The following is a 26354-nucleotide window of genomic DNA, read 5'->3' as shown; positions in this document are numbered from 1 at the left end:
GTGGATCAAAAAAGATCTTGCTGTGATTTATGTCAAAGAGTGTTCTTCCTATGTTTTCCTCTAAGAGTTTTATAGTGTCCGGTCTTACATTTAGGTCTCAAATCCTTTTTGAGTTTATTTTTGTGTATGGTGTTAAGGAGTGTTCTAATTTCATTCTTTTACATGTAGCTGTCCAGTTTTCCCAGCACCACTTATTGAAGAGACTGTCTTTTCTCCAGTGTATATCTTTGCCTCCTTTGTCATAGATTAGTTGACCATAGGTGTGTGGGTTTATCCCTGGGCTTTCTATCTTGTTCCATTGATCTATGTTTCAGTTTTTGTGCCAGTACCATATTGTCTTGATTACTGTAGCTTTGTAGTATAGTCTGAAGTCAGGGAGTCTGATTCCTCCAGCTCCGTTTTTTTCCCTCAAGACTGCTTTGGCTATTCGGGGTCTTTTGTGTCTCCATACAAATTTTAAGATGATTTGTTCTAGTTCTGTAAAAAATGCCATTGGTAATTTGATAGGGATTGCATTGAATCTGTAGATTGCTTTGGGTAGTATAGTCATTTTCACAATATTGATTCTTCCAATCCAAGAACATGGTATATCTCTCCATCTGTTGGTATCATCTTTAATTTCTTTCATCAGTGTCTTATAGTTTTCTGCATACAGGTCTTTTGTTTCCTTAGGTAGGTTTATTCCTAGGTATTTTATTCTTTTTGTTGCAATGGTAAATGGGAGTGTTTCCATAATTTCTCTTTCAGATTTTTCATCTTAGTGTATAGGAATGCAAGAGACTTCTGTACATTAATTTTGTATCCTGCAACTTTACCAAATTCATTGATTAGCTCTAGTAGTTTTCTGGTGGCATCTTTAGGATTCTCTATGTATAGGATCATGTCATCTGCAAACAGTGACAGTTTTACTTCTTTTCCGATTTGGATTCCTTTTATTTCTTTTTCTTCTCTGATTGCTGTGGCTAGGACTTCCAAAACTATGTTGAATAATAGTGGTGAGAGTGGACATCCTTGTCTTGTTCCTGGTCTTAGAGGAAATGCTTTCATTTTTCACCATTGAGAGTGATGTTTGCTGTGGGTTTGTCATATATCACCTTTATTATGTTGAGGTAGGTTCCCTCTATGCCCACTTTCTGGAGAGTTTTTATCATAAATGGGTGTTGAATTTTGTCAAAAGCTTTTTCTGCATCTATTGAGATGATCATATGGTTTTTTTTTTATGTTTTTTTTTAAAAATTAATTAATTTATTTATTTATTTTTGGCTGTGTTGGGTCTTCGTTTCTGTGCCAGGGCTTTCTCTAGTTGCGGCGAGCGGGGGCCACTCTTCATCGCGGTGCGCAGGCCTCTCACTATCGCAGCCTCTCTTGCTGCGGAGCACAGGCTCCAGACGCGCAGGCTCAGTAACTGTGGCTCACTGGCCCAGTTGCTCTGCGGCATGTGGGATCTTCCCAGACCAGGGCTCGAACCCGTGTCCCCTGTATTGGCAGGCGGATTCTCAACCACTGCACCACCAGGGAAGCCCGATCATATGGTTTTTATTCTTCAATTTGTTAATATGGTGTATCACATTGATTGATTTGCATATATTGAAGGATCCTTGCATCCCTGGGATAAATCCCATTTGATCATGGTGTATGATCCTTTTAATGTGTTGTTGGATTCTGTTTGCTAGTATTTTGTTGAGGATTTTTGCATCTATATTTGTCAGTGATACTGGTCTGTAACTTTCTTTATTTGTAGTATCTTTGTCTGGTTTTGGTATCAGGGTGATGGTGGGGCAGGCAGATTCTTAACCACTGTGCCACCAGGGAAGTCCCTAACCTCCTTACTTTCTGATGTACCAGGCTCATATTGTGTTTTCCCTGCCCTAGCCCTAGAAGTAGCTGTTTCTCTGAGGAGTCCGTCTTTTGCGTAGCAGAGTGGAATTTATAAACTAAGATTTAGGTGCCAGCTGTTCATCGCTACTGGGGTACCTTCTAACTCCTTTCAGTGGATAGAGCTAGGAAACACATGTGTAGATACTAACTCATGCATACAAACACATCAAAATTTATTTCTGTATCATTTATATGTAAATATATTAAAAGAATAAGTTCATATTGATATCTCCAATTTTAATCCAACATGACAGGGCTCATTCTAGCTTTCTTCCCTTATTTGTAACTTCTTTCTCTTACAGTAAGAAACATGACTCCCATTTTCTATAATTTATCTGATAACCCTACTATATAAACATAAGTAAAAATATCTTTAAAAGCATCTAAAAATACTTTAAAAATCTAAAAAAAATTTTTTAATCTAAGAGAGTAGTTTTACATTTCTTAATCCCTCTGTTAGAAACAAATTACCAACTAGAGGACAGTGTTTGTGAACAGCTCTTTTGTCTTTAGTCTTAAAACAGTCAGTTAAAACGCTGCTTTCCAGAGTTTCTTAGCTTGGCTCCTTTCTTGTCCACCCGCTTTAGTGTAGTTATGTAATTCATTCGTAATATTGTGTGATTCCCATGTCACAGTCTGTATTTCATATTCCCCCCACATCCTAGTTGATTTTGTTGTTGTTGTTATCATATAATAAAATTCACTCTTTGTGGTGTACCGTTCTATGTATTTTGACAAATGCAGAGAGTCATGTGTCGACCACTAGAGTTCCCTGCAGTACAATTTCATCAACCCCCAAAACAAGAGTTACCCCTTTATGGATAATCTCTCCTCCTATTCCTAACCCCTGGAAAGCACTGATCTGTTTTCTTCTCTGTACTTTTGCTTTTTTAGGAGTGTCTGTCATGTAAAATGGAATCACACAGCATATAGCCACTTGATTCAGTCTTCTTTCACTTAGGAAAATGCATTGAAAATTCTCCCAAGTTGTTGTGTGAACCAACAGTTTGTTCCTTCTTATGGCTGAGTTATATTTTATTGTATGAAATAGTTTAAGGGCATCTGGGTTGTTTACAGTTTGGGGCTATTGTGAATAAAGCTGCCATAAACATTTGTTTATAGGGTTTTATGTGAATGTAAATTTCTTTTTGTCTTAGGAAGACACCTCGGAGTGGGATAGCAGGGTTATATGGTAGATGTATATTTAACTTTTTAATGAACTGCCAAAAACACTACCTAAAGTGGCTGTTCAATTTTGCATTCCTACCTGTCTATAGCATTTTAAGGAGAAACGTTGTAACCTAAGAATTGTATGCCCTCCTAGATGTTTATGTGTGATGGCAGTGGAATTCTCATTCAAGAATTTTAAAACTATAGCATCAAATGGCCTTTTTGAAAAAAAATTACTTAAAATCATATTCTAGCCAACTGAGAAGGAAATCATAATTAAGAAGTTGAAAAAAACCAAAACAAAACACCATTCCTAACAGACAAAATCCTAAGGAAAAAAAGGAAGGAAGGAAACTTCCTTTTCATAAAGAAAGGATATCTAAGAAGACAGATCACATCATATAATAATAATTATAAAACCAGAACTCTTATTAAAATCACGGGGGAACGGAATTCCCAATCTATTTAACATTTTTCTAGAATTTCTGGCTAGTGGAATAAGACATAAATCAGAAGTAATGGACTAACTGCTGGAGAGGAAAAGGGGAAAATGGTTATTAACTGCAGAGAATATTTCTTTCTTAGAAAACCCCAAAATACCACATAAAATCCTCTTAGAAATCAGTAAGGCTATGAAATATGAGAAAAATATTGAAAAATATCAATATCCCAGTAAGAAACTTAAGATATAGTAAAAAAAAAAAAAAAAAAATCTCTGAATAATAGCAACATACACACCATAAAATTTCTAGGAATAACCCTAACCAAAATATGCAGGATCCATATATAGAAAACTATAAAAATTATTGAAATATAAAGGACGTGACCATTGACTTTTGCAGTTACTGCCATTCATTAATTCATTCAGTTTGATTACTTGCCCAAAATTTCTTTGCCACAGATATAAGTAAGTTCCATAAGAGAAGGAGCAATAATTATTGTATTCACGGTGTTATCCCCTGTGCCTAATATATTTCCTGACTCATAGTAGGCACTCCAAAAATATTTTTCTGTATGCCAGTATTTTGTTCAGTTATCTGATCTATGAAGTTTGTATAGCTTCTAAGAAACATTCACTAAGTAGCTTAGTAGTTTTTGAAAGGAGTCTAGACTAGTTAATTACCATCACCTAGCAAATTGTAATACCCATCCATTTGACAGCATCATGACTCATGGCTTGAAGCATAGGTACGCAGAGTCTTGCATTACTATCTTTTGTCACTTTCCCTCTCCAACATTAATGGATTCCACAACACAACACCAAGAATTTCAAAGCTTAGGAGAGTTTAGAGGATTTTAGAAATGGCCCTTCTCTATAAAAAGGTTGGTTATACTTCATCAATTCAATTTCTAGATCCCACAGGCAATGCTAGCTTAATAGCAAGTGAATGGGAATGAAATTCTAGTAATTGAAAATTTGAGTTATTAAGGAAAGAAAAAGAAATAGAAAAGAAACCCACAGAATCTAGGAGCAGGTGAAAGTAAAATATTTCACAGTATACAGTCTGAGCCTTTTATCTGGAATCTGCTCTCTGCTTCCATGTAATACAGAATTTAAGGTTAATGATTCACAGTATTCCATTGCTTGATAGCTTAATTTCATTTCATAATTAGGTTGACATTTTTCCTCATAATATTCAATTGCTAATATTTTCCTAGGTTTTAAAAATAATGGAATAATATACCAGTAGATAAAGTTAGCTGAATAGCTGAACCACAGCTAAAAATAAAGCATTTTCTTGAATATTCTTATCATTTTCCAGTGTTTTATTATCTATGGGTGTGTGTGTACTTGTGTTTTTATGTGTTTGCTGGGGGTGGGGAATACTGTGTAGTAATTTCCCTGTTCTTCTAAATAGGGACTTCCAGTGAACACTAATAATGGTAATGCCATAGTTATTTACTGAGAAAATTAATCGGGATTCTGCAGTGGTATGTTGAAGTTTTGTGAAAATGAAATTAGAGATGCAGCATATTTCAGCAGTAATGAATGTTTATGTTGTATAAAGCAGGGTTAGGTTAAGAAAAAGCAATTTTTCAAACTCAGTGCTTTTTGATGGTCAAGAGTTTATTCCATTGGGTCATTAATATACTATATTTCCAAAGAATTCTTTGGGCAAAGTTCATCTTCTTGCTAATGTTAAAGAAGAATTGGCCCACAACAGGCTTTTTACATTTTGTAATCATAATTCTAAATTGTTAGGTAAGATCCTCTTGAGTATAGTCTATTGCCTATAAATAAAAGGGCTGGCAAAGACCTTGTTTTTAAAAACTGAATTTACAACAAAGTTAGGCATATTAAACATCAATAGACATTATTGGTTCTACTGTATATTCCTGGGCCAATGATGGATTTTAACAGTAAAGAAAACTTAATAAATTTGATATGGAAATCGGAATTGTAATACAGTAGCAGGAACTCAACACGAAAATTTAGACATTAATGAGAATAAACTTTGAATGTCAGCTTGAATTAGACTTCCTGCATTTTGGCCAAATTCATAGGTTATGGCAAATAGGTTAGGTGGTAGGACAGAAATAACTGAAATGATTTTGTTTACTAAATATTTCAATGTCAATTGTTCACTCTATTTTTTAATGCTTCCTAGCTATTTCCATTAAAAAATGACAAATATTCGACCTTAAATCTGTATCATTAAGTATAGAAGGAAGGTATTTAAATGGACTCCTTTTGGAAGTTAACTTTAGTATTAGTCAACTGATATATCTGAAGTTAGAATTTAAATTAGGGAGATAAACTCAGAGGAGAGGAATAAAGGGCAGTGCTGTGGGGATGTGAAATGGGGGGGAAAGGCTCTCCAAAATAGTAAGGCCTTCTCTCAAGATATTAGGTAGTTGTGTTGGGTTATTCACCTGGCAGTCATAGAAAGAGGTAATATACTACTTTACTTACTCTGTCACCAAAAAGCTCTGGAAATGTCAGTCAGAATTTTCTGTATATGGCAATAACTGTGATACACCCACTGCAAAATAAAGCATTATTAGACATAATCATACCTTAAGCTGTGATGACAGATGTTAAAATGACTATAAGCAGTTGAAGGGGAAAAAGGGTCACAGTTATCTGGAAGCAATGAGACAAGGATGTTTGGAAAAATAACCTATTCTCTGGAGGATGATATGATTTTAGGTTATGAGAGATAATGGGTGAGGTAATTGGGAAGATAGAGCAAAGGGCCAGTTTCTAATTAAATTGACAGCATACATAGGATTTTACTCAGGGAAAATACCAGTGATCTGGGTTGGGCCACCATTTAGTACGTACAACTCTGCAGTGAGATTGCTGCTGGAAGATGCCTTATAAACAAGGGCTGGAAACATGGCATGGCTTTTTGAGGCAAGACTGTTTTTTCACTACCTATCAAGATAAATACCACACCAGTGATGTGTTCATCCACAAAATGGTAATGAAATAGAAAAAGGGCATCCAGGGTGTTAGCTGTGGGAGTGAGTCAGTGCATTAATTCTGCTTAGCAAGAAAGATGTTTAAATTTGAAAAAAAATCTGTAAGTATTAAAGGGTATTCGTACTTCCTGTTATGACACTCATTGGACTAAAATATAAATAAAAGGAAATGGACTGATAAGGTTGGTAATTGGCTATAGTGAGAAGAAAGCTGAATAAATGAGCAAAGAATAGATTTTTTAAAATTTATTTAAAAGGATTATAGTTTTCAGATGTTTCATCTCTTAAGGCAGGGTGACGTTGATTTTTTTTTTTAAGCAATACTTACATCTGAAATAGTATGTACATTTTTAGCCAGTACTCAAAAAAATTCCATATTCTACACAAATGGAAATGCAATTCATAATTGACAAGGTATGAATTTTTTATACTTTAAGCCATGAGGTTGCCACATCAACAAATGTAATTCCTTAGCAAATATGTCTTATGTTTATATTTATGAAATGTACACAATTGACACAGAACCCAAAAGGGAATAAGTAAGCATTATATATATATATATTTACTTTGATTTACAAACTCCATTCTGGGAAATATTTATTAAATTAGAAACAAGGAACGAATGCAAGCAAAATGTGCTTAGAGTTTCAATTTCTCTTGGACTTGGTGTTACTTTTACGCATTTTACCAAAGCTTGGACTCACATCAAAGTGTTGGCCGTGTTTTGCTTTGAGTTTTTAATTTTTAAAATGTATACAGAGCTACTCTCAAAGGTGAAAATGAAAAATTATTAAAACTTAAAATTCATCTATGGAGGCACCACATTGCAGTGGTGATTTCATGTTAAATATCCTAAGCTGAAACAGCAAGAATCTTGGAAAGAGTGACCAAGTCTGGACACATGATATACTCCACATTTTGTGTAGCTATTGAAGGGGGCACCACAGCTTACTGAAGGGGCCATAAGATGAAAAAATTTCTTGAAATAGCTTTGATATCCATTCAAATATAAGTTCTTTGAGGGTAAAGATCTTGTTTATCATGCCTCCCAACCTCCTTGATATCAGCATGAAGTTAGAGGAAGCAGTACTTCTAATTAGTTCCCCAGGAGTAAGGAAGGGAAGTGAGGAAGTGGTCCCATCATCCCCAAAGAGCTGAAGCAATGGGAGTTATCTTGAGAGGCTCCTAATCTGCCACCACTGTAAAAGTTGAGGCATCTCAACTCAAGTGGGTCTGAAATAAATCAGGTCTTCCAGTTCTGGCCTGCCATCATGGGATGCAAAGAGACTGTTGTTTTTTTTCCCATTAATTAATTTGTTAACAAATACAGAGTGGATATTAACTGGTCTTAAACTGTGAGCAGCTCACATTTAACTTATTATTATAGGAGACACAGAGACATAGGTTGCAGTAGATGTACTATAGTGGGTAAGAGCATTAACTCTAGAGCCAGCTGCTTGGGTTAGAATCCTGGCTCCACCACGGACCAGTTGTGTGACCCTGGATAACTCCTGGTGTGTGGCAATAATTAAAGTTGCTAGACAGAGACAAGACGGGTGGAGTAGTAGGACGTGAACTCACCTCTTCTTACAAAAACACAGAAATTACAACTAACTGCTGAACAACCATCAACAAAAAAAAACGGTGGAACCTACCAAAAAAGATACTCTACATCCAAAGACAAAGAAGAAGCCACAACGAGACAGTAGGAGGGGTGCAATCACAATAAAATCAAATCCCATACTCACTGGGTGGGCAACCCACAAACTGGAAAATAATTACACCACAGAAGTTCTGCCACAGGCGTGGAAGTCCTGAGTCCCACGTCAGGATCCCCAGCCTGTGGGTCTGGCAATTGGAGGAGGAGCCCCCAGAGAATCTGGCTTTGAAGGCCAGCAGTGTGTGATCACAGGAATTCCACAGGACTGGAGGAAACAGAAACTCCACTCTTGGAGGGCACACACAAGGTCTTGTGCACACCAGGACCAAGGAAAGAAAAGCAGTGACTTCATAAGACACTGGGCCAGACCTACCTGCTAGTATTGGAGGGTCTCTTGCAGAGGTGTGGTGTGGCTGTGGCTCACTGTGGAGACAAAAACACTGGCGGCAGTAGTTCTGGGGAGTACTCGTTAGCATGGGCACTCCTGGAGGCCATTTTCCCACCAAGACCTGGCCCCACCCCACAGCCTGTAGGCTCCAGTGCTGGGATGCCTCAGGCCAAACAACCAACAGGGCAGAAACACAGCCCCACCCATCAGCAGACAGGTTGCTTAAAGTCTTCCTGAGCACACAGCTGCCCGATAAACACACCCCTTGACACAGCCCTGCCCATCAGGGGGACAAGACCCAGCTCCACCCACCAGTGGGCAAGAACCAGTTCTTCCCACCAGGAAGCATGCACAAGCCTCTTAGACAGCCTCATCCACTGCAGAGTCAGACAGCAGAAGCAAGAAGAACTACAACCCTGCAGCCTGCATAACGGAAACCACAATCAAAGAAAGTTAGACAAAATGAAACGGCAGAGGAATATGTCCCAGATGAAGGAATAAGATAAAACCTCAGAAGAACAACTAGGTGAAGTGGAGATAGGCAATCTACCCAAAAAAGAATTCAGAGTAATGATAGTAAAAATGATACACGATCTCAGAAAAAGAATGGAGGTACAAATCGAGAAGATACAAGAAATGTTTAACAAAGACCTAGGAGAACTAAAGAAAAAACAAACAGAGATGAACAGTACAATAACTAAAATGAAAAATACACTAGAAGGAATCAATAGCAGAATAACTGAGGCAGAAGAACGAATAAGTGAGCTGAAAGACAGAATGGCAGAAATCACTGCCATGAAACAAAATAAAGAAAAAGAATGAAAAGAAACAAGGACGGTCTCAGAGACCTCTGGGACAACATTAAATGCATCAACATTCTCATTATAGGTATTGCAGAAGGAGAAGAGAGAGAGAAAGGACCTGAGAAAATATTTGAAGGATAATAGCTGAAAACTTCCCTAACATGGGAATGGAAACAGTCACCCAAGTCCAAGAAGCTCAGACAGTTGCAGGCACGACAGACACAAGGAGGAACATGCTGAGATGCATACTAATCGAGTTGACAAAAATTAACAACAAAGAAAAAAATATTAAAAGCAACAAGGGAAAAGCAACAAATAACATACAAGGGAATTCCCATAAGGTTATCAGCTGATTTCTCAGCAGAAACCCTGCAGACCAGAAGGAAGTGACATGATATATTTACAGTGAGGAAAAGGAAGAAGCTATAACCAAGAACACTCTATCCGGCAAGGCTCTCATTCAGATTTGATGGAGAAATCAAAAGATTTACAGACAAGCAAAAGCTAAAAGAATTCAGCACCACCACACCAGCTTTGCAACAAATGATAAAGGAACTTCTCTAGGTGAAAAAGAAAAGGCCACAACAAGAAACAAGAAAATTACAAATGGAAGAGCCCACTAGTAAAGGCAAACATGCAGTAAAGGTAGGAAATCATCCACACACAAATATGAACAGACTGATCACAAGTACTGAAATTGAAACTGTGATTAAAAAATCCCCAACAGACAAAAGTCCAGGACCAGATGGCTTCACAGGCAAATTCTAGCAAACATTTAGAGAAGACTTAACACCTGTCCTTCTGAAACTATTCCAAAAATCAGCAGAGGAAGGAACACTCCCAAGCTCATTCTGTGAGGGACACCATCACCCTGACACCAAAACCAGACAAAGATATCACAAAAAAAGAAAATTATAGGCCAATATCACTGATGAACACAGATGCAAAAATCCTCAAAAAAATACTAGCAAACTGAATTCAATAGTACATTAAAAGGTTCATACACCATGATCAAGTGGGATTTATCCTAGAGAATCAAGGATTTTTCAACATCTGCAAATCAATCAGTGTGATATACCACATCAAGAAATTGAAGAATAAAAACCATAAGATCATCTCAATAGATGCAGAAAAAGCTTTTGACAAAATTCAACACCCTTTATGATTAAAAAACCTCTCCAGAAAGTGGGAATAGAGGGAACATACCTCAACATAATAAAGGCCATATTTAAAGGTCATATTTAAATTTAAAGGCCATATTTAAAGGCCATAATAAAGGTAGGACAAACCTACCACTAACATCATACTCAAAGGTGAAAACCTGAAAGCATTTCCTCTGAGATCAGGAATAACACAAGGGTATACACTCTCACCACTTTCATTCAATATAGTTTTGGAAGTCCTAGCCATGACAATCAGAGAATAAAAAGAAATAAAAGGAACCCAAATTGGAAGAGAAGAAGTAAAACTGTCACGATTTGCAGATGAGATGATACTATACATAGAAAATCCTAAAGATGCTACCAGAAAACTACTAGAGCGCATCAATGAATTCGGTAAAGGTGAAGAATACAAAATTAATACACAGAAATCTGTTGCATTTCTATACACTAACAACAAAAGACCAGAAAGAGATATTAAAGAAACAATCCCATTTACCATCGCATTAAAAAGAATAAAATACCTAGGAATAAACCTACCTAAGGAGGCAGAAGACCTGTACTTGGAAACCTGTAAAACGCTGATGAAAGTAACCGAAGATGACACAGATGGAAAGACATACCATGTTCCTGGATTGGAAGAAGCAATATTGTCAAAATGACTATACTACCCAAGGCAATCTACATATTCAGTGCCACCCCTACCAAATTACCAATGGCATTTTGCACAGAACTAGAATGAAAAATCTTAAAATTTGTATGGAGACACAAAAGACCCCGAATAGCCAAAGCAATCTTGAGAAAGAAAAACAGAGCTGGAGGAATCAGGCTCCCTGACCTCAGAGTATAGTACAAAGCTATAGTCATCAAAATAGTATGGTACTGGCACAAAAACAGACATATAGATCAATGGAACAGGACAGAAAGCCCAGAAATAAACCCACACACCTATGGTCAATTAATCTACGACAAAGAGGCAAGAATATACAATGGAGAAAAGACAGTCTCTTCAATAAGTGGTGCTGGGAAAACTGGACAGCTACATGTAAAAGAATGAAATTGGAACATTCTCTAACACCATACACAAAAAGTAAAATCAAAATGGATTAAAGACCTAAATGTAAAACTGGATACTATAAAACTCTTAGAGGAAAACATAGGCAGAACACTCTTTGACCTAAATTGCAGCTATATCTTTTTGGATCCACCTCCTAGAGTAATGAAAATAAAACAAAAATAAACAAATGGGACCTAATTAAACTTAAAAGCTTTTACACAGCAAAGGAAACCATAAACAAAAAGAGAACCCACAGAATGAAGAAAATATTTGCAAATGAAGTGACCAACAAGGAATTAATCTCCAAACTATACAAACAGCTGATGCAGCTCAATATCAAAAAAACAAAAAACAAACCAAACAACCCAATCAAAAAATGGGCAGATCTAAATAGACATTTCTTCAAAGAAGACATATAGATGGTCAAGAGGCACATGAAAAGATGCTCAACATCGATAATTATTAGAGAAATGCAAATCAAAACTACAGTGAGGTACCATGTCACACTGGTCAGAATGGCCATCATCAAAAAGTCTACAAACAATAAATGCTGGAGCGGGTGTGGAGAAAAGGGAACCCTCCTACACTGTTGGTCAGAACGTAAATTGGTACAGACACTATGGAGAATAGTATGAAGGTTCCTTAAAAAACTAAAAATAGAACTACCATATCATCCAGCAATCCCACTCCTGGGCATATATCTGGAGAAAACCATAATTCGAAAAGGTACATGCACCCCAATGTTCATTGCAGCACTATTTACAATAGCCAAGACACAGAGCAACCTAAATGTCCACTGACAGAGGAATGGATAAAGAAGATGTGGTATATATATACAAAGGAATATTACTCAGCCATAAAAATAATGAAATAAAACCATTTGCAGCAACATGGATGGACCTAGAGATTATCATACTAAGTGAAGTAAGTCAGACAGAGAAAGACAAATATCATATGGTATTAATTATATGTGGAATCTAAAACAAAAAAATGACACAAATTAACTTATTTACAAAACAGAAATAGACTCACAGACTTAGAGAATGAACTTATGGTTACCAGGGGGGAAGGGTGGGGGGGAGGGATAGATTGGGAGTTTGGGATTGACATGTATACACTGCTATATTTAATATAGGTAACCAAAAAGGACCTACTGTATACCGTAGGGCATTCTGCTCAATATTCTGTAATAACCTAAATGGGAAAAGAATTTGAAAAAAAATAGATACATATATATGTATAACTGAATCACTTTGCTGTATACCTGAAACTAACACAACATTGTTAATCAACTATACTCCAATATAAAATAAAAATTGTTTTAATTAATTAAAGTTGCTATGAGGGCTAAATGAATTACTATATGCAAAGTCCTTAGAACAGTGCCTGGTACATTGAAATTGCTAAATAAGCATTAGCTGTCATAATTATATGCTCCAAACCCCCCCCCAGTGCCAGTACATAGTAGGCATTCAGTAAATAATTTCATTCATTCAGTAATGAAAGAACGTTGGATACTATGTGAATATGAATACATAGGCAGTGACTCAATGAAGAATAATGGCACCATTAACCATGTAGAGCTCTCATTTTCTCCTAGGTTCTAGAACAGTTTTAAACTTTCTAAATTCTTAGCCAATTTTAAATAAAATATGAGCCAGGTCTATATTTCAAATCCTTTTCTAAACATGATGATGCTATTAATTTGAACAAGAGGTTGCAAACAGGCATTTCAGCTGATAGATCCTCACGTTTATAAATAGTGCTTTCATTCAGATTGTTATCCCCAGAAGTGGTTATGCAGTGGTTAGTTAGCCTTGTGCCAGTCTGCGTTGCCAAAACAACCTGTGATGCCTGGGTTGTCAACAGCTTTACATGGCTAGTATAAATGCATTCAATTTTTAGAAGTTTTAGAGTTGCAAATATGTAATCCTTTTCTTGATGAAAATAAGACTTTTTAAACAATCATTTTTGGAGCAAGAATAACATTTCTTGACATAGCTTACGTAACTTTTAACATAGCAGTTTAGTAAATGGGATACACAGCAAGTGTCTATAGAACACAGTCCATGAAAATTTCCAAGTACATCAAATTTAGCTAGAAAAGAAAAAGACTTTTTTATTCATTAAATTGTACATTACTCTGAGAAAAATACATTGCTGAGAAAAAAAGAGCAATATGGTTCTCACGACATATAGTAGTCTTGACACTTCTCCTAGCAAAGGGCATTTCTTCTGTATCAGCAGTGAGTGCTAGCCAAATAGCATGACCTTGGACTTCTATCTAAACTCTTAGAATTTTTAAAAAGCCATTGGTGAAAAAAGTCTCTATGAAAATATGGGTGATTTACTGGTAACGGAAAAGTTCAGCTTCCATTACTACTGATGGCTATGCTTCCATTTATGTTTTCCCTAAGCCATAACTGTTTAAAATGTTACTGTTAGCATTCTTACTTGTCCCATTGGTTGGTATATAACTCTCCTACTTAAATATATAGAACAAATCATATTAATGAAAATAAATTGTTGGAAAGTTAAGTTGTGTTGCAGATAGTCTCTGTAGACTATAAATTCAAATTAAGGGTTTTGCTGCTTGTTTCTGAGCTTGGAACGATTCATTTTACTGTATTACTAGTAGCAAAAGAAATCAACTACCTTATAAAAGAACATCCATTTGAATTCTTGCAGAAATAGCTAGATAAACTGCATATATAGCTAGTTATCATAAACATATAACAAATTCTTGGCTAAAGCAAGCAACCAACCTGCTAATTCATGATGGCAAGTTTTGATATTTAATTATATTGAGTATGGATTTCAGATATAAGTGTATTTATATATATATTTAATATATATTTCACTATTCATTTATTCTATTTATTTCTATACACTAAATATATATAGCATTGGGTTTCAGGGGTTCTAAGTGGTATATTAACAAACTGTGATGTATTTTCATAAAATAAACAGACAAACCTTATTTTCTGGATATTGAAGTGTTAAGTTGAGGCAAAATAATTTGACGGGAGTTGGAATAACTCACCTTATTTTAAGAAATGCTTATGTTTTGTAACTTCCAAAGGCAAGGATGTGATTTCCATTTATTGTATCCTATAAACACTGAACATCCTTTATAGTTCACAAAAACCTCTATAATATTCAAAATAAAATCTCTATTTTAAGTTTGAAAATAAAACAGTACAAATAAATGATATTCTTAACCATTTTTGACCTTTTTTTTGAATGAGTTACCTTAATGCTTTCTTTTTTCCTACTGAATTCTCCGCAGACTAGTATACCTTAATTAGCTTGAAGGAATAGCTAACTTAAGTTAGAAATAAGTTTGCAAAGCTCTCTGTGATCCCTTATCAAAGTGAGATTTTTTGCCATCCTCTCATTCCCTAATGCTCCTACTGAAAATGGTATAAGGCCTCGTAGCTCCCATGTATGATTCCTATTATTTAACTACTTTAGAGATTCAATACAAAGTTCAGAGAAAAACAAAACTTTTAAAGTATTAAAAATTACTAACTAGAAGGAAATTCTAAACTATTCTATTTTGGAGAAGATAAAGCTAAGCAATAAATCAATTGTCTATGTTACATGAAAAGAATAACAATTTCTCCATTTTCACTAAATGTATGTAAGGAAGATGAACTGAAACTATATGCATTTCTTAAAACTTCGGTTTTAAAACATTAGATAAACGTGGTTGTGGATTTGCCTCATCTGGAGAACATATCAGAAAGTAGGTAGGTCTCAGGACTTCCCTGGTGGTGCAGTGGTTAAGAATCCGCCTGCCAATGCAGGAGATACCGGTTCAATCCCTGGTCTGGTAAGATTCCACATGCCACAGAGCAACTAAGCCCGTGTGCCACTACTACTGAGCCTGCACTCTAGAGCCCACGAGCCACAACTAGTGAGCCTGCGTGCCACAACTAGTGAGCCCGTGTGCCACAACTACTGAGCCCGCATGCCACAACTACTGAAGCCCGCATGCCGAGGGCCCGTGCTCCGCAACAAGAGAAGCCACTGCAGTGAGAAGACCACACACTGCAACGAAGAGTAGACCCCGCTCGAGGCAACTAGAGGAAGTCCACACGCAGCAACGAAGACCCAACGCAACCATAAATAAATAAATAAATAAATAATTTAAAAAAAAAAGTAGGTAGGTCTCATCTATCAAGTATAGTATTATAAAGACCTGTCTCCAAAGTTAAGAGACTCTCTAATTCTGTGGTTTATGTGGATAAAAAGAGCTACTTAAAAATGGTGCCATTTATATTCACGGTGATTACATTCAAAGTTGATTTTCTGGTTTATAATAGATTTCCCATAGCTATTCATGAATCACAATATTCATGAAGTTTTTCTCAAATTTAGGATAGCATTTATCTGTCCCCTCCCTAAAGTTTGTCCTTTGGGATTAAGTGCTGTTCAGAATCACCTTTCTACAGAAACGTCTTTAAAGAAGGACATCAAATTCTATAGTTTCCAATTTTACCATAGAATTTGATAATGACCTTTAAAAAATGAGGAGGCATTCTGTCATTAATGTTGCTACCTTTCCAGTGAATGAGGAAGGACATGAAGTATTCCCCAAGACTACCACAGATTACTTCATGAGTGAAGGAAGAAATGTCTGAATTATGCCTTTCCCACAAACAATTGCTAAGATAAAGCCTAAGGAAATGGCACCAGTGCCTTATATTTTCACTGACATTTCATACCTAAACTGAAATATTCTACAAAATCTTTATGGGATTTTGAATATGGATTTAGAATAATTACTCAGTCAAGCCCATATGACGACCTCTTTTGGTCTGAATAAGCTCCCTGAAGAGAAGACCATATCCAGCTCAACTCACCTCTACATTACCTAGCCCAGTGTTTTGAGGTTAGCAGGTACTCAATAAATGTTTGCTGGATGAATGGGCAAATTAATTATACACAGTAAAACTGTTCTAAAATGTGGCTCATTGTGATAAATACCAAATAAACTACAAACCAAAGCAGATCTCTCATAACATAAGCTGTACATGTACTAAAAGCCCAACATAGTAACTCAGAAGGTCCTCTAATTTCAGTCTTTTATGTAGAGGTGCACTACAATTAATTTCCTACTGTTACCATTCATTGAGACAGAGTTTCCCAGAGTTTTGCTAATTGGGCCAGTCTTCTATTTCTTCTATATCTACAGCAGCATATCCTAAGAACTGGTATGGAGATGATTAGTAAATGAATGAACTTGCAAGAAGTTGTTGTCTTTTGGTATGACCACTGAATTTAAGACCTTAAGAATCAACTAATGATGTAGAAACAAAGGATGAGGAGACTAATTTTAAGGCTCCTAGAGTCCTCATATTTATGATTCATACAAATAACAATTTAACAATACCTATTCTAGGTACCAGCTACTACCCGTTGTGACACTAGAGGTTAAAGATTATTATTTCTTCAATCTAGCTAAGAATAACATAGGAACATCTAAGCTTCTAACTCATAGCAATCAACAGATATTTTGTGAGTGCTTAAAGTGTACAGAGCATAGTGTACAAAGCACTATGTTGTTTGCTATTTGAAATATCTTCTTTGAAAAAAAAATTTGGAGTAAAAGTTATAATTAAAAGTCTTCCTCAAGGAACTGCAAATATAGATGAAACCATACTACACATGGGGACTTCCCTGGTGGTCCAGTGGCTAAGACTCCATGCTCCCAATGCATTCGATCCCTGCATCGAATCGAATTAATTCGATTCGATTTAATTGGGATCGAAAAACAAAAATCTTGAAACACATACATACATTTAGGAGGAAAAGGGGGATGGTTTGTCAATATCCATCAGCAAGTGCTAGTGATTGGTTCTATAATTCAGATTTTTTCTTGTTAAATCTCAAACTTCCAAGTTTATTCTATTTTTTTCCTATATATTTATCCATTTGAACAACATCAAGAATAAATGACTAAAACAAGATGGTCTACAAAATTCTCTGCACAGATTCTTGGCTGAAATATTTGTCTCATTTCTAAAAATGGTACTCCAATGCTTGGGGTTCGATCCCTGGTCAGGGAACTAGGTCCCACATGCTGCAACTAAGAGTTTGCATGCCGCAACTAAAGATCCCACATTGCCACAACTAAAGATCCTGCAAGCTGCAGCTAAGACCCGGCGCAGCCAAATAAATAAACAAATAAATATTTAAAAAAAATACTACATGTGAAAAAAAAAAAGCAATGTAATCACTCAAGAAAGTAATAGAAGTAACAAAGCAATATATGGTTAATTTACCAAAATAGTGCTGATATTAGGTACTATAGGACTCAAAGGAGGACAATCACATCAGGGTTAGGTAGTTGGGAAGGACTTTATGAAAGAGGTGAGATATGGACTGAGTCTGAAGAATAAGCAGGTTTGGGATATATGGAAAGGCGTTTCAAGTGAATGGAATAGCAAAAGTAGACGTGCAAATGTGGGAAAACATGAGTCCAAAGGCAATATGGAGAATCATCTTCTCCCTGAGGAGAGATGGTGGCAGCTAAACAGAACTACTGTGGAGGTAGAACACTAAGACTTAATAAACTCTCTGGGCAGGGCAGTCATTGAAGGTTTGGTGTAGCAGTGGTGTGAGGCTTGAGCTCTGAATATCTGGAGAATACTGCACTGTTCAGGCAATAAGATCATGAGCACCTATGATTCTGCACACATTTCCAACGTGTGGAGGGTTTTTTTTTTCCATATCACCAGGTAATTCTCTGACACCAGCTGGGTGTCCCATAATTCAACACAGTTCTGGGACTACCTGGAGATGACATCAGATCCCGTAGGTTAAGGGCTTCTTCCTATAGGATTACCCTCTGCCTCCGAACTTCAGATGCCAATTGCAAGTCCAGGTTGTCACCTAGACTTCTGACAAACCTGGCTACAGACTGGAAGTTCCACTGACCCCCTCCTTGTGTTCCATTAATTTGATAGAGCAGCTTACAGAACTCAGAGAAATTTTTTACTTACTAGATTACTGGTTTATTTTAAAAGGATATAACTCAGGAACAGCCAGATGGAAGAGATACCTAGGGCAAAGCATGGGGAAAGGAAGTGGAGCTTCCATGCTCTCTCTCCCAGCATGCCACTCTCCACAAATCTCCATGTGTTTACCAACTTGGAATCTCTCTGAACCCTCTCCTTTTGGATTTTTATGGAGGCTTCATTACACAGGCATAATTGACTAAATCATTGGTCATTGGTGATGGAATTTAATCTCCAGCCCCTCTCCCGGGGAAGTGGAGGGTGGCACTAAAAATTCCAGCTCTCTAATCATGTGGTTGGTTCCACTGGTAACCAGCCTCCAACCCTAGGTGCTTCCATTAACATAAAAAAAAGACACCTTTATAGCTCTCCACACAGTAAATTCCAAGGGTTTTAGGACCTCTGTGCCAGAAATTGGTAAGAAGACTAAAAATATATTTCTTATTACAAATCACACTATCACAGCACCCAAACTGTGGACTGATTGCAGAGGGATGAATGTGAGAATGACTGCAGAGTAAGTTGTCCCTTAACTGGAGACTGACACTGCAGACAAGATTGGAAGTAGAGGCGTAAATTACTTTGTGAACTTCAGACCCTGTGTTACTGAGTGTGGGGGGCTAATGGTCAATTTGAATAAGTGAAAAATATATATATGAAAAAATATATGAATGATGAATATAATTGGAAAGGGACTGAAAATAACATCAAGAAGTTGAATTTAGAGAGCTTGGAACGAAAATGAATTTTAAAGATACTGAATTACTGTTTGGGAGACAGATGAATTACAGATGTGGAGACAACAGTTGAATATGTGGGGTTAAATGTGGGGCTTTCCAAGAGAGAATTGAAAATAGTCTAGGACTGAATCCTGAAGAAAACCCACATTTATAGGACAGCAGGAAGAAGAGAACAGAGACATAATTTTCCCCTCTGATTTGAACCTCCCTTTGAAGCCAGTCTGCACTGTGCTGTACAGAGAAGGACAAAAAGGGTTGTTTGAGAAGAATAAAGTCCAATACGACTTCACTTTTCACTCCTCAGATACCAACTGGTAGGACAATTTGAAATCATTAATTTGGCCAGATGGTTAATGTTGTTTAACAGTGAAATTAACTAATAAATAATTATAAAGCACTTTGTAAATATAAAGTACTACATAAATGTTTAATAACATTAAATCAGGAGGCTTATTTCTAGTTACATTTTTATATCCAAGTGTTTTATTGGTGTTTCAGGAGAAATACCAATAATATGATCAAATGCTGTCATTATAGACTGTACTTGAAAAATACAACAAAGGGATTACAGGAGAACAAAAACAGCCCTGGCCATGCTAGGCTGAACAGAGTGAACTGGCAAGAAATGTCTCCCTCGTGAAAAACAAGAGGCAACAACAACATGATCATAGAAATGTATAACTGAACACTGAGTAAAACCACTGTAATATGTAGCAACTTCATCTTACCCACATGTTTATAAAAGCAGGGAATTTATCAGATAAAACGATGTGAAGGGCACAGGGTAGGAAAAGGAACATCAAGGTAGGAGCTGTGGGGAAGCCACTTGATACAAGTAGAGTCTCATAAAATAATAGCAACATTTTATGAATTCATAGCTCACCTACTATTTACAATAATGCATTAAGATGTATACCATTAGAGGGTGGGAGGGGATATGGGGATATATGTCTACATATAGCTGATTCACCTTGTTACACAACAGAAACTAACACAACATTGTAAAGCAATTGTACTCCAATAAAGATGTTTAAAAGTTGCTAAAAATAGCATCCCCTATTTTGCATATGAGACAACTAAGGCAGAGAGAGGTTAAGAAACTTGCCCAATATCACACAGTCAGTAAAAGGCAGAATCAGGATTCAAACCTAGACAGTGTGGCTGCAGTGTCTGCTGGGAGGAATCTGGGAAGGGTTTTGTTTCCCTGATAAAATGAGTCAGGTGCAGCTCTAGCCCCTTCCTCCTTTTTCCTGCCTGAAAACAAGGACATGATGCTGAAGCTACAACAGTCATCTTGGAACCATGAGGTAAAGGACAAGAAAACACGAGGCACCAGCCCTGCTGCTGTCAAGCTACTTAACCCATGCCAGTAGTCACCCACCTCTGGATTTCTTATTATGTGAGAAAAATAAACACCTGTTTGTGTAAACCACCACAGTCAGGATTTCTGCTATTTGCAACTTTAACCAATATGCCAAATAATCATGATACTACTACTAACAGTTATCACTTATTGAGTGTTTGCTATGAACTGTGCACTATTTTGTATGTTTTATGTATACTTAGTCATTTCATTCTGATGGCAACTCTATGAAGCAGGCGCTGTTATTATTCCCATTTGATTGATAAGGAAACTGAAGTACACTTCATCTGGCTTGCCCAAGGCCACACAGCTTGTAAGGGATTCAAATCCAGCACCTGACTTCAAAACCTCTACTCTTCAGCAAATAGTATTCTAAGCAGTGAAACATGAAACACCATTTCAGTTAAAATCACAAATTAAATAGGGATGCTTCAACAATATTTTGGAGATTCTAGAGCACATGTTGCTCAGCAAGGATGCTATTGACATTTCAGGAAGACAACCCTTTATTGTTTAGGTTTGCTGTATATTAAAGATGTTTACCATCTCTGTTCGCTGGGTCCTAGAAGCACTCCCTAGACAGTGTCAACCAAAAGTGCTCTCCACATTTCCCCATAGGGAGGTGGTGTCACCCCAGTTAGAACCACCATTCTAGAACATTATTCGGCAACATTCTCTGTAAAAGTCCAAATAGTAGATAATTTAGGCATAGTAGGACAGTTGGTCTCAGTCAGTGTCATTCACAATTACTAAAATCTGACACTGTAGAGTGAAATCAGTCATAGGCAATACATACACAAATGAGCATGGCTGTGCTCCTATCAAACTATTTTGACCGCATTTTACAGATGAGAACTCTGAGGCATAGAAGACGTTAAGAAACTTGCCTGAAGTGATTCAACTAGTACGTGAGGGGTATGGATTCATCCCAAAGACAGAGTGATTCCAGAGAATGTGCTCTTAATCAGGATACTTCTGAGTTCACAGATTTTAGATGTTTTTCTCCTAGTAGAAGGCGTAGTAAATGCCTCAGACAACTGCTCACAGTCCAGATTCTGGCTCTCCTCCTCTTGCCTGGTGTTGGTTGCTCTTTCCTGCAGTAAGGGTCCCCCAGGACTTGCTTCTCTGACAGTAAGGACTCACGCTACCATGGACACACTTGACGCTTAACTGCTCCCCAAGCATGGCTCTCCTGGTTGGCTCTGACACACAGCTATCCACAAAGGCCCCCAAATAAAAGATTCTACCAAACTGATCACTAGAACAGTTACTCACTGATCTGTGACTGTTTTTATTTTGTACCTCTCAAATCCCAAGCTCACTGAGGTGAGCAGACACAGAAAGCTCTTAGCCCATGGTCTGGTACATGTAAGAGCCCTTTGGTATTAGCTAACATTCATATAACATACAGAGGAGCAGGAAGATACCGCTGGTCTAGATCTCAATGTCTGTGTAAACCCAGTTAGGCTCATCAAAACTGAGAACCCCCAAGTCAACTGAAGTAGTACTAGTGAGCAAGGTTGTGATGACTGGCTCTGTTAGAATATTTCAGCCCAGGTTTTTAGGTTACCTGTTGTGTTTGGATGAAAAGGGACCCCCTAGTCAAAGACAGATCAAGCTCCCACATCTACTCACCAAGGAGCCATATAGATGAGGCAAATTCCAGAAGATGATTAAGATTATGGTACAGATCAGTTGAGGTCTCATGGGATTTTGCTGCTCGTCAGTGTCTAAGACTGCCACCAGCTGGCGTGGGGGTCAGGTTGCAGTTCTTTTTCCATGGTAAGCAGGTGGGAAATTTAGCAATAGTGAAGGAGAGCAGCCTACCAAAGATGGGAAAAGTAGAAACATAATCACTTCATAATGCTTTTTAAGGAGAACTAGAATACATTGGTTCCAACATTTTTTTATTTCTGTATGGACATGTTTCACTACAGATTTTAAATATAATAGAGGAAACTAGGGAACAAATTACCTAGTTAATTATGTTTAACAAATTGATAGCTTATTTTTTCTTCCAGTAGTTTTTTGATAGAGCTGACTTGTTTTTGCACTGTTAACAAAGCCTAAAACTATGATAGAATTATATTTAAACTTATCTTAAGAACTTATAAATGTGAAATATAACAATGCTTGTGAAAATAAACATACATTTCAAATCCCTATTATTTTTATTCAATATAAGTAAAAATATTAGGGAAAATATAGTTCTAGTATTACTTTACTCCTATCTTTGTCATATTCTTATTCTCTTATGAGATTATTTCTTCTTAATAAGCACAAAGCAAATACAAGAAGGTTGTGGTAGGTAATAACTTTGCCTAATATCATTAATTACTAACAGCTCAATTATGCTGTGAAGTGCCTATAATTTTCATGAAGCTTCAAAAATCCTTATCTTGGATTTTATTATATATACAATTCATTTAAATTACATTAGTTATACAGATTTTTTAATGAAGTAGAGAGATTATATTTTCACTTTTCACAACTAGAGACAATGCTCAAAATATGTGCATGTTACATATTTTGTTCTGTTGACATTCATAATTCATTTACTCAGTACAATATTAGCACCTTTATTTTTCATATTTGGATTTCTTTTTGAGTATATATATATATATGAATTTTAGAAAGCACCTTTTTAAAAATATCTAGCCCATTCCAGCAACATTTTTCAGGAAATAAAGTATTCAAACTATTTTTAACATTAATTAATGACACTTGCAGAATGGTTTTAAAAACATAGTTAATGTTGCATTTACAAGCCCAGACTTCAGAGCCTGAGTCCCTGATTTCAATCCAAAGACAGTTGGCCAAGTGACATTAACATTCTGTGCCTGTTTACTCCTCTACAGAATGGGAATAATAACATTTTGTAGTAAGGATTTAAAGATTGATATGTCAAGTGTTTAAAACAATACCTAGCCCTTAGTTAGTACTATGTAAGTAACTTCTGTTAATGTTTTCCTGCTTGGAAGGAGTTCAACTCAACATGCAAATTAATGATGCCCAAGTTCACATATATAAAATGGGTAATGACAGTTTTTAATCTTCAAAATTCCATGAAAGCAGTATAAGGTAACCTTGTGGGCTAAATTTTAAATCTCAAAGTAGTGAGCTCAGGAGTATTGCCCCTTGTGACATGACTTCAAATAGTGCGGTGGTGAAAAATCTCTTTATCTTTCAAGTTGCTATTAAAACCTATAAGATCCATTACCTAACTCTGACCATACAGAGAAACTAAGATGGCCAGAAATAGCAGTTTTTGGGTCCAGCCAAGGTTGGTTGGGGGTGGGAGTTGAGGAGAGTTCCAGGCAGAGGATGAGGAAGCAATGTAAATTAAACCCAGGTTGAATCTCTCAGATCATCCCATATGTGTGTGTATATATATATATCTCACCTCCTAGGGCTGGCCAGGCATAGTGAACCCAACACTCCAACAAGGAAACCTGTGTGGAAACAGGGATCCTATTAGCAGGTTTCTATGGAAAATGCAATGCCCTTGCCTCCTTTTCACTACTCAAACAAGATCAGAACAATCTCACCCCAAATTGTTATCCTTTCCTCGTGTATGACAGGCTGTTTATTATCTAGGAATTCTGACTATAATAAAATAGGGAGCTTCTGGAAAATATTCAGTGAACAGCTGCTTATCTGTTGTTAGAAATCCTATCCCCTTGAAGCCCTTCTAGCAGAGGGTCTTTTAGGATTATCAACACTGGTTTTAAAATCCTTTTGTGACAGCATATCATGGTTGATGGCTTAGGGGCTGGTAAAAACAGGAATGAGGAAAAGAAAAAGGAAATATATGCAGACGACTCCTTGTTGTAGTGCTGGATTAAGTATGCCATGGCCATTCCTGGGGCAGTGGCATATATAAGAGAGGAAGGAAGGATTAACAATACTTGGGTTATTGTGATATTTACTTTGCAAGATTATATACAAATGTAGTTCCATATCCTAACATTTTGTTCTGTATCTCCCAATCATCCAGAATTAGAAAGTCTTTAGTCTTTTCTTTTTTTTTCTTTTTTTTTAGCAAATGCTCTGTGGAAGCTTGCTGACAGTTTGCTGCTTTTCTTGGGTGATTTAACTTGATTACTTGAAATCTGATCTTATTTCTAGGAATAGATGAACCTGCCTTTAAGGTATATCCAATTCAGCTTGGTATTAATCTTGTGGCTAAAGTCTTCCTGGCAAACGTCTCTGCAACTTAAAGCCACTGATATGTTGATCCGTGAGGGGAAAATACTATGAAAAATATTTGCTTATTAATTGCTAATTCTAGATGTATTCATATGCATGCATATTCTGGGAAGCCATACATTTTTTAAATCTAGAAATATAGAAAACTCACTTAAAACAATACTTGGAAACTTTCCCCTGGAGTAGAGCTGGTTTGACTCTACTTCCGTTCCCATTCTCCTGGCCCACTCTGCAGAAGCAGTGCCAATGAACTATGTTGCCCGAGGCACTGAGTAAAAGAATAAAGAAGGAGAAACACTCAGTAAATCAGTGACTGCTCATATTCAACCCTGAAAAACTGAGTGTTGACTGTAGTTTGGAAGTTACAAAAATGCTAAGATGTGATTTTTCTTTTAGGTGGGAAATGAGGAAGGATGAAAGACTACAAGAGGAAGAAAAAGCAATGCTGGAACATCTAAAACTAATATGTACCATCCAGGACTCTTCTGCCTCAGATAACACAGAGGAACAGTAATCTGCAGAAAACAGCAACAGTTTTATTTTAGGAAATAATCACATGTAATGGAGTAGGATTTTTACTCTAGTCAGAATGAACCTCTGATGTGCTGTGAAGCGTGAAACCAATGACTGAGTAATCTCTGAACTGAAAAAGAGTACAGCACATAAAGAATAAAATGCTACATATTTTTTATTTTTAAAATAATTTCAAATGTTTTTCTTTCCTCAGTCTTTCTCTTAATATGATATAACTACTGCCATCTCGTGTTCCCTTTGAATTATTATTTTTTTTCTTTCAGTCTTGAAGTATCTATGACAACAGGCAAAATGTTTGGAAATCTTTTCCCGAAGGATTTTTAAATACAACATTTGGATGTTAAGTTGGAGTCACATACCCCCCTGAGGGTCATCTGAAAATTTCAAATTAATTTTGTAGCCGTAGCCCAAGTCCAGGTCTTAATTGCCTTTAATACCCACCACTTTACCAGTCTCCTTTCCCATAGCCTCTTCCTCATCCAATTTATTTTAATCAGAGCCACAAAAAGCACTCTCTTGAAGTATACCTTTAGTAATATCTATGCCTACAGTGGTTTTTCAAACATCAGATTCAAACTTCTAATCATACCCTATCAGAACCTATACCAGCGGTGCCACGTTCAGCGAACTGCCTGTCATCCAAGCCACACGCTTGCCATTCTTCCCAACTAGAAACCATCTTTCTCTGAAAATCATGTTCAAAATTCACTCCAGCAATCTCGTTATCCATAGTTCCATAGCTTCTGTTACTTCTCTTATTTCCATTGCATTGATACACACACACACGAACACAGGCACACACACACACGAAGGAAACGGAACGTGTTCTAGTGCCTCTATGTCAAGTAGGGTTGTATTTACTATATTCTTCCCATCAGTGCCTGATATTAGATTAAAAAGACCTTGAAGGCGGGCTTCCTTGGTGGCGCAGTGGTTGAGGG

At 36.8% G+C, this 26354-nt stretch overlaps 1 protein-coding gene across 7 annotated transcripts in view; it reads left to right on the top strand.

The window, feature by feature from the left end:
• The window catches only part of KIAA0825 (KIAA0825 ortholog), a 404031-nt gene extending 378402 nt beyond the window's left edge, over positions 1 to 25629 (top strand). For all 7 annotated transcript variants that reach the window (XM_059916768.1, XM_059916769.1, XM_059916770.1 and 4 more), the window contains one exon: positions 25276 to 25629. In XM_059916768.1, the coding sequence (XP_059772751.1) occupies positions 25276 to 25393 (118 nt within the window). In that variant the 3' untranslated portion in view covers positions 25394 to 25629. The remainder of the gene's footprint in view (positions 1 to 25275) is intronic.
• The last annotated feature ends 725 nt before the right edge of the window (positions 25630 to 26354 follow it).

Source organism: Balaenoptera ricei, chromosome 3 (genome assembly GCF_028023285.1).
Source record: "Balaenoptera ricei isolate mBalRic1 chromosome 3, mBalRic1.hap2, whole genome shotgun sequence".
NCBI lineage: Eukaryota > Metazoa > Chordata > Mammalia > Artiodactyla > Balaenopteridae > Balaenoptera > Balaenoptera ricei.
This window is presented reverse-complemented; position numbering and strand designations above follow the sequence as displayed.